A 12,715-nucleotide genomic window follows, 5' to 3' on the forward strand; every position below is an offset into this window, starting at 1 on the left:
TTGCATAGGTCCTGCTTTACCTTGGTCTTAACCATCCAGCAGAAAAGTATAAAAACGAAATATAAGAAGTAAAGCCATGCTGTTATGTTTAGCTGTAGGGGACTCCGATGAACATTCTCTGACACTTTCAGTCAAGCGGAAGACCCAATACTATTATGGGTTACTGGACTCTTTTAGAATATTTTGATGAGTTTACACACCTATAATATTCAAAGAACAGAACTTCACAAATAAAGGGGATGCAGATGAATGTTCATTTTGTATCTGTACAGTCATAGTGGTTAGGATTGATGTATAGTTACTTTCTCTTAATGAATAGAGGGATTTGTTCTAATGGTGTTTTTAAATAGGATGCCATGTCCTCATCTTGTACAGCAATTAACCACTAGGAAGAATGTATGCAATGTGGAAAATATTGAAACTATCCTACCAATTTGATTTTAAACTGTCTCATTGCTATTTGTTTCTCAATAAAATTATGAAAAAAAAGACAAAATTCAAGTCAAATTAAGTATCTGAAAGTACAGTTTACCTATTACAGGAATGTAAAGCAAGACTACATTATGGCTCCATCTCACACCAGTAAAAGTGACTATCATCAGGCATATAAAACAACACAGATGCTGATGAGGATGCAGGGGGAAATGAACCCTCCTAATTATGTTGGAGGGAATGGAAGATAATATAACTACTACTGAAATCAGTACGGAGAGTTCATGAAAAGCTAAACATTGAATTGATGCTTGATGGAACTGAACACCTTCTAGGAATATCCCCAAAAAAGACCATAGTATGGTGGCAGGTGCATACCATATATACAGTTGTACCATGCACACTATGCTCACTTATGGAAATAACTTTGGTGTCAATAAATGAATGAATAGGTGAATAAACATACAAACATCAGAATATTACTCAGCCATAAAGATAAATGAAATCATGCCATTTACAGGAAAATGAATAGAACTAGAGATCATCGTGTTGGAAATTAAACCATACTGAGGAAGTCAAATATTGCATACTTTTTCTTATATGAAAAAACAAATAAATAAAAAAACAAAACAAAGCAAATAAAACTTTATTAGGAGAAGTCCAGGAAATATACCCCATTCTTTCTTAGGACTTATTTCTATTCGGATAATCCATTAAATAATGTTCTATTCACTCTATTTTCTCAGCCAGACATTACTTCATTTTACTTAAAAACTAAAACCAATGAACTAACATCCTTCTTTACTGCAGCATTGCATTTTTTTATATCAGTAAAGAAAAAAGGGACAATTAACAGTCAGGGAACAGCCAAATAATTACTTCACTAAAATTATCTCTTATCCTTATGAAAAACTGCACACCAGCTAATAAAAATGAGGAAAGTGCAGAGATTGCATGTTAATTATAGAAATAAAACTACACAATATTATCATAACAATAACACAAAAGACATTTTTGTGGGCAAGAATTAAAAGAGAAAAGAAGAATATTTTTAAAAGAAAATGTACTAAAGTGTTTTTATGATCTTATTATAGTACTTGTTTACTGGTTTTTGGTCTAAGCAAAAACTATATCAAGCCATTGTGTAACTGTCATCATTCATGGGTAAGTACCCAAGTGACCATAACAAGTTACACTGCTTAAATGGAAGTACACAGTGCAGGACAAATGTGAGTCAATTTGGTATCTAGCATCCTAAGTAGTTGTGTTAGTGTTTATTTCTGGACTTCACTGCATCTCAGAGAATTAGTTCTCTTGTTATATTTCTAAAGGGAGTGATAAGCTCCTTATTTGCTCTAATTCACTAGCCCTGCCACACAAAAAAGCAGCTCTTTCCCCAGAGACCAGAGCTGGGAGAACGGCAAGAATAAGACACAATTTAGGTTCTATTTTGGGCAAAGGGTAACCAAATCTATAGTACTGAGTTCAAAGATAAATATTCAATTTCCAGGAAAATATTTTCCTCCTGCTCATCTTGTCTTTCTTCTACATTTGTGGATGGTGCCTGATTGAGGCCCATTCATTCAACTTGCCTCTGAAAATCTCCTCAGATATGGTGGCCTGTGTTGTACCTTCTGAATGTAAGAAACACTGTGGCACTGAAAATGGCTGCACTAATTATGCCTACGCTACAATGGTGCTAGACCTGATGCCTGCTGGTAAGTACATATTCATGCTCAGACTTGCAGGACAGGTAGATAGGTGGGCTAAGAAGAATCGTGAAATAATACTTGATAATTCTAATATTCATTAATTTACTTCTACTAATTGGACATTTCTTAAGCACTTCCCTTAGGCTGTCACAAATATGATGGTCCTAAGGAGCTCAAAAATGAACAATTCCTGTTGGAAGCATCTTACTCTTCCAGATTCAGGCTCTCCTTCAACTAACTCACTCTAAAACATCTGAATGTCCCACTTGTCAATAAAAGAATTACATAGCTATAATTTTATGATATCAGAGAACCAGAGGTTATTTACTTTGCATTTTTAGACCAGTTATACCCAAAGAACATATTTCAATCTACTTGATTTAGATATATTTATTAAATGCATTTTCAAGGCACTGCTTTGGCTTTTAGAAAAGTTCAGTGAAATAAGCACGAATCCCTCTACACTTTGGAATGCATATTTTAATTTTACAAGAGGGAAAATAAATCATGCCTACTAAATAAGTAAATAACAAGGATTTCAGAAGATCATTATTATTGTGGTAAGGAAAATAAAATAGGGTGCAGATCTGTAAAAAGGATCAGGTGATGTTGTACCATATGCCCATCAAAGTTTGGCTACAGTTTTGTGATTTCTCCCTGAATATTTTAAGAATGAAAAGAACACAATCCACAGATATAACCTCATGTATACCCCTCTTACCCTGTGCCAGGAGGTTTAAGGATCATTACTAATGGTCAGAAAGTACTGAAGTGTTAAACCCCAATAATGAGTTAAATCCCAAATATTGGTTCACCAAGAGCTCTTCAGAAGTTCCACCTACAGGGCTTCTACAGTTCTCTCAGTCCTTAGAAATTCCAGAGTTTCTCTTCCAAAAAGAAATGAGACTGGATTCTTTCTTCTTTTCCAAAATAATTTTCCAGTAGATGACATCTAGGTTAATATTTAGAATTACAATTATTTAATTATTCTCAAATCAGGAAAAATGCAGAAAATACCATATGCTAATACATGTTCATAATAATGATGTTAGCTAATCAAAGTTGTCAGTTTAGCAAAGTACTTCTAGAATATAGTATCCAGCTTCTGACTAATATTTGAACCCTCTCCTGGCTTTAGGACTTCGAGGCCTAATGCTGTCAGTCATGTTGGCCTCCCTCATGAGCTCCCTGACCTCCATATTCAACAGTGCCAGCACACTCTTCACCATTGATATCTACACAAAGATACGGAAGCAGGCATCAGAGAAAGAGCTCTTGATAACTGGACGGTGAGGGAACCCTGATTTCTATCAAGGAAGAGTAGATGGTAGAAGTGAGCTAAGGCTCCCCAGCCTTTGGCTTTAACATAGTGTTCTACTGTGGAGGAAGTACCATTAGAAAATATTTATTTCATGTAATATTATGTACTCTAAATGTATCCATTTTCCTACAAATGCCTCAAGTTTATTGGTTTAATGGCAGACTGGTACTTCATTGTGTAGGAACATCATATTTTCTTCATTCATCTGTTGATGGACATATAGGCCTCTTCCAAGAGTTAGCTATTATGAATTGTGATGCTATAAACACAAGTCTGCATTTTTTTATTGCAAACATGTGCTACAAAGAAAAGGGCAATATTTAACTCAACTTTTCTGTTTCCAACTACAAAAATTGAAGCCACACAAATTGCTTTTCAAGAACTTCAAATTGATTTTTACTTATTTCTTCCATTCTTCACCCCCCAGCCACATAGTCACAAAACTCCATTAATGGTGTAATGGAGTAAAATTCCCACATTCTGTTTTATCTGATCTCTATATAAATTTCCATGTGTATTACATGGGTTAATACAGTAAGTTATCCACACAGTAGCAGAGGAGTTTATCAACTACTACACTCAAAATAAACTGGTCTATGCTACAAATGGACAGACTCAGTACAGGGACCAGACCATTGAGGGAGCCCTGAGCAGGCTGGGGGACTTGAAGGCAGTGAGGTGGAAGGAAACAACCAGCAACCTTGTAAAACATAGCTTCCTTTTCACCTTCACCATATGAAAAGAGAATGTGAACTTCTATAACATTTAAAAATGTTTTCAAAGTTAATATATAGCACATGTATACAAATCACCTAAAACATGAAAGCATATCTCAGTGATGTTTCCAAAAATAAGAATCTGTATAACAAGTCAAGATATAAAACTTACCAGCTCAAAGAATTTCCTCTTTCCTAGATAACGACTACAATACTAATACGATGATTTAGTCTTAATACTTTGGTACTAATACATATAGAAAAACTCATTAGGCTACAAATTCTTGTTATTCTTGTAACATGCAGTCATCGTGCAATGTGTAATGGTAGTTTATTCATTTTTTCTGTATTTCTGTCATAGTAATATAATAGATTTACTCTACAGTCCATAGATATCTGGCTTGAGCAGTCTCATGTAGGCCTCATAGTGCACATAGGCATCTACTCATCATAGGTACATTGCTATATGTGTGGACAGATTTCACTCTCTGACTTCAAAAATTAAAAGTCAGATTTAAATGGAATATGGAAGGAGACCCTGAATGATTCTGACCCTTGCAAAAACAATCAATGATGATGATAATTCTAAATATAAAGTTATGATAGGTGCATCATTTCTAAGTTTATGCTTTCTAATTTTTTAGAAATATATTGATGAAGAGTAAAAATAAGTCCCTATATATGTATAGAGAGAGCTTAACACTTGCAGTTAATTCAGCGCCTTAAAATTAGGTGGAAAAGAAACTAAATTATCTTCATTCCTGTGGTTTGCTCAATTGGGTAACTTAAGAATTCAAGCCTCAGTGATTCTAGGGTAGAGAAACTCTTCAGTACAGTATTCAAGGGCAATATCTATAAAGATCGATACTGAAGGATCTTAGATAGTTTTTCCACCAAATAGTGTCATCTCACTTACTGCTTTGCTGGTAATAATAGCAACAGGTTCAGTACACTGAACACTTACAGAGACAAAACAAAGACCTTACTTAGCCTACATCGTAACTCTTTATAAACACATTAAGAGAATGCAAAGGAGTAAAGCTTTATGTTTATATGGGAGAGAGTGTACTACAGTAGAACTCATGAGCTCCAAGATACAGGAACCCCACCAAGAGCTATGTGATGTTGGGCACCAAAATTTTCTTTTCCTGTTTTATCTAATGCCTGCCATTTTTCGGATCACGAATATGAAACAGCAGTATCTTTTAAAATTCCTGCTTCATACAATTTATCATTTTGTGAGGACAACAATTAATAAATATAAAATTCATTAGGTGATTAGAAGTTCTAAACTATTAAGGCAGGATGCAAAGATAGTGACAATTTCATAAAAGTCTCAAAGAATACTTCTGAGGAAATTGTATTTAAGCAGAATTGTGGAGAAACAGTGAGAGGGAGCCCCCTTATTCTTGGATGAATGTACTCTAAATGATCTGCAACTCTGGCCTCACAGTCAGTTCTGAGGCTATGTTTGTGTTTAATATTTAAGTAGTTTTGTTTTCCTAGAAGACCTGTCAGTCTACTTCTTGTCATAAGCATCCTGCATCCCACTGACACAGGTGCTTCAAAATGGACAACTGGTCCATTATCTGTGATCACCTTCTAGCTACTTTAGGCTTCTGAATGCAGCTATCTTCCTGTTTGCCATCATCTATAGAAGAGCCAAAGAAAAGAGCAAAGATTTGTTGACAACAAAATATAAGTCTGACACATGGAAACTAGATATACAGTAATCAGATCCTGGGACCAGGAATATCTAATAGCATTTTACCAAATCTACCTACTAGCTTAATTGAGTAGTACGTGTACAAATTACCATTTCTTACCAATACATTCAGTAATTGGAATTACAAGTTATTTTAATTCTAATCTATGCAAACAGAATTAGAAGCCCTCAAGCTAAAAAAAAAATAAAAAGTGTGATGTGTATTTCTGTTTTAATAATTACATGTGAAAAATATTAATCAACTGATGGCATTTCAGTTGTTTCATAAACATATTTTAATCTCATAGTTGAACATATTCTGACCAATCATAAGACAGTAACTATTACAATTTCATTAACAGATAATCATTAGACATGGTATGAGATTACACAATGTCAAGGAGCTTGATTTTGTTTGGAAAAGCCAGAGAAAGGTCACAAGACTGAGTTCAAAATTTAAGTGCAATGAAAGAGCTTGTAATGCTTTTGTTTAATATTTAAATCATTTTTTTCCTATCAGGTTATTTGTCTTGCTGCTACTTGTCATCAGCATTATGTGGGTCCCATTAATACAAACAGTTCAAAATGGACAATTGTTCCATTATATGTCATCAGTTTCTAGCTATCTTGGACCCCCAGTTGCAGCTATCTTCGTACTTGCTGTCTTCTATAAAAGAGTCAATGAACAAGTAAGTGATAACTGGAAAAACTGTTCCCCACCAGAGTGAAAAGAAATAGTTTGTAGAGAAAGGACAATAATTCAGCTGAGTATGATGGCTTATGCTTCTAGTGCCAGCCTCTTGGGAGCTATGGAAATAAGATAATTTGAGGCCAGTAGGTCAAGACCACATTTGGCAACACATTAAGACCCTATCTCAAGGGGAAAGAACATCCTTCTATACTATGTTTACAATTCAAGATCTATTTCATATTCAGTTACTGTAAGACACTGTTCTTGGTCCTTAAAATGTGTGTTTTACACTTAAAATGTGTAAATATGTAGTTATACTCATCCTAAAGCCCTTATGCCTCCTATAAACTGTTATGCACACTCTCATCACAGTGCTGAGGAAAAAATGTCAGTGAGACATAGTTCCAGGTTCAATCACAACTTTTGCATGTTAGACTGTTATGAGTGTAAGTCAATTGGGTGTCTTTCTTATATGAAAATTATGATACTCCTAGCTTAATGTATTACTGGAAGGATTAAATTGGATAAAAATGTAAAATGTTTAAAAGAAAACCTACTGCAGCAATAAGTTTTGAAATACATTCTTATAAAACATTAATTGATTCTGATGAATGATTTCCATTTAGTAACTTATTTATTTGTCTTATTACTATAATTTTCAGAGAATAACAGGTGGAAAGAACTCAATATCTACATGCCTGGGGCATCTTACATGATAACTGAGGTTTGGGGATTCAGACTTAATATTTCCCCATCAAAAAGTCATATTCCTATTTTCCATAGCACATTATGTTCTCATAACATATCATGTGGAGAACAGAACAGTAGGCACAAGTTTCTAGCCACCATCAACATCTCAGACAAAACACACTTTCAAATGTAAGAAACTTAATAGTCTGGGCATGGTGGTCCCATGCCAGTAATCCCAGCACCTGGGAGGCTGAAAACAAGAGGATAACTATGAGTCTGAGATGTATAGTGATACCATGTACCAAATACACTTTTAAAAGAATTTAATGTAACTCTCAAATTTTAGCTGAAATCAACAAACTGAAAAGTATGCAATATGACGTACTTAGTTGAAGGTCAAGAAAATTATCAAGCTTAATCACAGTGACAAGAAAGTCCTACAGTTCAAAAAATTAGGCAATGAATGTTTAAAATATCTTAATTTAAACATTCATGATGTATACATCAAAATACAACCTAGTTATACCTAAAAATGAATACAAAATACTTGGGGTTTTTTTAACCTGCAAAAGTCTCTTTAAAGTTTCTTTATTTTTTAATTATACTTTTCATTTATTTTGAAGAGTAAAAGCAAGAGTAAGAAAAACAAAAGCAAAGACAAAAACAGGGTAACATGTAACAACACATACATTACAGATTTCCAAAACAAGAATAGCTGATTAACAATGATTTATATATTATCTATTTTTATAATTTTATTGAGAAACAAGCAGTAATGCGACAGTTTCAAAACTGAATACTAGCATGATTTCCATAATTAGCATATTGCATATTGTTGTCTTAGTGGTTATTCATTGTACAAGATGCAGACATGCTATCCTGTTAACAAACACTATTAGAACAAATCTTTCTATCCATTGGATTAAGAGAATGAGGCTGGATATCTATCCTAACTATTTTGAATCTACAGGTACAAATGGTCCTTCATTTGTATCCCATGTTTTAGTTTAGTTTTGACAGAGAAGGGCATTCTATTGTCATTTAAATATTGCAGGTGCATGAGTTCAGCAAAATATTCCAGTATACTCCAGTAGTCAACAATAGTAAAGAGTTTTCTGTAAGACTGCAAATGTCAGAAGTTGTTGACTTGAGCCCTTTACAGCTCAGCATATTAATATGGCTTTATATTTTATACTCTTCTACTGGATGGCTAAGACTAAGATAAAGCAAGACCTATATAACAAGAAATGTAACTTTTGTATCTGATAAGGTCAGTCAAATCACCTCAGGATTTATCCTGAAACGCTGTACCACAGTTTGTAGATACTTTGTCAGTGTCAGCCTAGAGAATGAGTCACAGCCATTGCTTGACCAATTTCCTCACTGTGAAAGCCTGAGAGAATGTTTTCTCTCCATGTGACTCTCCTTAGGCACACTATACATCATTAATACTTTCCTCTTTGGCCCCATAATCTCCTTAACAAGGAAATTTGGGACACAACTGAGTTATATGATGTTACAATACAGGATTTCCTATGTCCTGAGTCTTCACTTATCTTGAAAGGCTAGAGCCAAAATGTTGGCTGTCTTTGCAGCCCTGCTTTTTCTCTAATTTCTGGTCTATAAATTTAGGTTGTTAACCATCCATAAGAGAAATTTATTGTTACTACCCTACAACATAGGCAATTGAGCTTGACCTCACTATCTGTCTGAATATCAAACATGTTAGGCATAACATGGAACAGGTATTTTCCATCAGGTATTGATATGTTAAACTTTAATCCCCTCCAGAATATGAAGAAAAAAACTTAAAAAAACAAAAAGTACCTAAAAATAGGAATATGTAGCTACACATTTTCACACAGAAATTTAGAAATCTAATCATATACAGCATTGTAGCAGGACAGTCTGTGACAAATATTTTCTTGTTTGTTTTCATTTTTAACCCCTTTTTTAAAAACAAACATTTATATGAGAGACTATATGTCAGTAGTTCGTATGTCATGACAAGTAGTACATATTATGAAGACCAGATTGACAGGCATTCCAAGCATGACCTACCATTACACACGGCTGTCTTCAGTGCAGTTGCTTAATTTGCAGGTATCAGCACATATAATTAGTCAGGGTGACAATCCTAACAATTAACTGCTAGTTTCAAAAACATGCTGAAGAATCTCAGGATCATTGCCTTAACCATCTTCTGCATATAAATGTATGTGTTTGCGCCTGTCATGTTTCCTAGCTTTTCTCCTAGATTTCTCTTCATTGTCCAATCCTCAAGATCTCACTTTCCTTTTAATTGTGTTATACCTTTCTATTTGCATTTCCTCTTTTGAGTTCTTATACTAGGGAGACTATATGATGTTTACACATGTGAGTCTGGTTTATTTCGCTTATAAGTATATCTTCAAGTGGCATCCACTTAAATATTACGGCTTCGAGTTTATCATTCTTTATACCTGAGTAGTACTCCATTGTATAAAAATACCACATCTTTTTCATCCATTCCTCATGTAATGGGCATCTTGGTAGTTTCCAAGATTTGGCTATCACAAATGGTGCTGTTACAAACATAAGTATACATATATCATTATGATATGAAGTTTCATTTCCTCCGGGAAAATTTCCAGTAAGGAGATACCTGGTTTGAATGAGATTTCTAGGGCTAGTTTTTTAAGGAGTCTTCACACTGATTTCCATAATAGTTGTGCCAGTCTACATTCCCACCAGCAGTGGAGAAGTGTTTTTTTTTATTTCAACACACCTTCTCCAACATTTGTTGTTGGTTGATTTCTTTGCAATAGCCATTCTTTGTAGGATGAGATGATATCTCAGTGTTGTTTTAATTTGCATTTCATGGATGGCTAGTGATGTGGAGCATTTTTTTCATATATTTATTCACTTCTTTAATTTCATCCACTGAGAAGTGTGTGTTCAACTCAGATGCTGATTTCTGGATTGGGGCTTTAAATTTTGGGTCCCTAACGTTTTTTAGTTCTTTTTAAATTCTAGCAAGCCAACCTTTGTCTGAATGTTTATTAGTCAATATTTTTTCTGAATATGTTGGTCATCTTTTCACTTTGTTGGTAATTTCTCTTGACGTGTAAAAACGTCTCAATAAGAGGAGGTCCCAGTTGTTAATTCCTTCAAATATTAACTGTGCAATTGGATTTTTGTTCATGAATTCTTTGCCCTCTCAATCTCTTCAAGAGTTGCTCCTACATTCTCTTCCAGGAGTTTTAGTGTTTCTGTTTTAATGTTTAGATCTTTAATTCATTTTGACTTTAGCTTAGTGAATGGTGACAGACCTGGATCAAATTTTAGTTTTTGGCATGTAGAGAGCCAGTTTTTCCAGCACCATTTGGTACAGAAGCTATCTTTCTTCCAGTAAGCACGTTTGGAACCTGTGTCAAAAAGAAGGTGACTGAGTGTGTTTGTAGAGGTTTCTGTGTCTTCTTATGTATTCCATTGATCCTCAGGTCTATTTTGTTGACAGTACCATGCTGATTTTATCAAAGTAACATTGTAGTGTAATTTCAAGTCAGGAATTGTAATGCCTCCTGCTTTGTCTTTGTTGCTCAGGATAGCCTTTGCTATTCTAGGTCTTTTCTGGTTTCAAATAAATTTTAGGAACAATTTTTCTAGATCTCTGAGGTATGTTGCTGGTAGCTTGATAGTGTTTGCTTTAAATCTGTACAGCAATTTTGGGAGTTCCATCATCCTCGCAATGTTGGTTCTTCCCATCCAGGAGCAGGGAATGTCTTTCCATTTTCTAAAATCCTCTATGATCTCTTTATTCAGAGCACTGTAATTTTCCTTGAAAAGATCTCTGACTTCTTTAGTTAGATGAATTCCAAGGTATTTCATTTTCTGTGGTGCTATTGTAAAAGGTATTGTTTCTCTCTCAGTATGTTTGTAATCTGTGTAGGGGAACGCTATTGACTCTTGGGTATTGACTTTGTATCCTGCTATGCTACTTAATTTTTGTACCAATTCTAGTAGCTTCTTGGTGGAGTTTTTTGGTCTTCCAAGTAAAGTATCATGTCATCTGCAAATAATGATAATTTAACTTCTTCTTTACCTATTCTTATTCCTTTTATTTCTCTCTCTTGTCTAATAGCTCTATCTAATGAATCCAGAACTATATTGAATATGAGGCATGATAGAGAACGTCCTGTCTTATACCAGATCTGAGATTAAAAAAACTTCAGCATTTGCCCATTTAAAACTATTTTAGCCGTTGGGTTGTCATAGATGGCTTTTATCAAATTGAAGTAGAGGCCTTCTATCCCAATTTTCTGTAGGACTTTGAACATGAATGAGTTTTGGACTTTGTCAAAAGCCTTTCCTGCAACAAATGAGATGATCATGTGTTTTTTAGATTTGGCTCTATGATACAGTGTATTACATTTACAGATTTTTGTACACTGAACCATACTTGCATTGCCATCATGAATCATACCTGGTCATGGTGTATAGTCATCTTGACGATTTGCTGTATTCTATTTGCTAGGATTTTATTGAGGATCTTTGCATCTTTGTTCATGTGGGAGATTGACCTGTAGTTCTCTTTTTTACTTGCGTCTTTCTCTGGTTTTGGTATGAGTGCAATACTTGCCTCCAGGAATGATTTTGGGAGGATTGCTTCCTTTTCAATTTCATTGAAGAGTTTAAGCAGTATAGGGATTTTATCTTCCATAAATTTCTTATAGAATTCTGCTGTGAATCCATAAGGACCTGGACTTTTCTTTGTCTGTAGGTTTTTTACTACATCTCGTATTTCATTGGCTGTTATTGGTCTATTTTGTGTGAAAGTAAAGATTCTCAAAGTAGCTTTTGAGAATCTTCTGAATTTCCACTGGGTCTGAGGTAGTTTCACTCTCTTCATTCCTTATTTTTTGTATTTGAATTTTTTCTTTCCTCTTTTTGATGAGGTTAGCTAGGGGCTTATAGACTTTATTTAATCTTTCAAAGAACCAGCTTTTTGATTCATTAATTCTCTGAAGTGTTTTCTTCATCTCAATTGAATTAATTTCTGCTCTAAACTTTGTGATTTCTTCCATCTTTGGGCACTGGGTTTGATTTGCTCTTCCTTTTCTAGATGGTGGATGTACAACATTAGGGTGTTTTTTTGTTCTTGTTCTGTTTTCCTAGTGTGTGAGCTCACAGCTATAAATTTCCCTCTGGGAACTGCTCTCATCACATCTCATAAATACTGTTGAGTTGTGCTTGAATTTTCATTGAATTTTAGGTATTGTTCAATTTGTTGTTTAATTTCATCTGTGACCCATTAGTTACTGAGTAGAATGCTGTTTAATTTCCATGAAGTTATGTGTTTTTTCTGGTTTCTTTGTCATTTATTTCCAGCTTCATTGCACTGTGGTCAGATAATATGCATTGGATAATTTGTTTTCTTGCACATACATGAGCATGACCTATGGACCA

General features: G+C 34.5%; 1 protein-coding gene across 1 annotated transcript in view; it reads left to right on the forward strand.

The window, feature by feature from the left end:
• Positions 1 to 12,715, forward strand: part of LOC101568386 (solute carrier family 5 member 4-like) — a 99,353-nt gene that overhangs the window by 74,679 nt on the left and 11,959 nt on the right. The window contains 3 exon segments of the mRNA XM_012512561.2: positions 2,043 to 2,150; positions 3,283 to 3,433; positions 6,407 to 6,575. Coding sequence (XP_012368015.1) covers positions 2,043 to 2,150; positions 3,283 to 3,433; positions 6,407 to 6,575 — 428 coding nt within the window.

This window comes from Octodon degus, unplaced genomic scaffold (assembly GCF_000260255.1).
Source record: "Octodon degus isolate 3935 unplaced genomic scaffold, OctDeg1.0 scaffold00230, whole genome shotgun sequence".
Taxonomy (NCBI): domain Eukaryota; kingdom Metazoa; phylum Chordata; class Mammalia; order Rodentia; family Octodontidae; genus Octodon; species Octodon degus.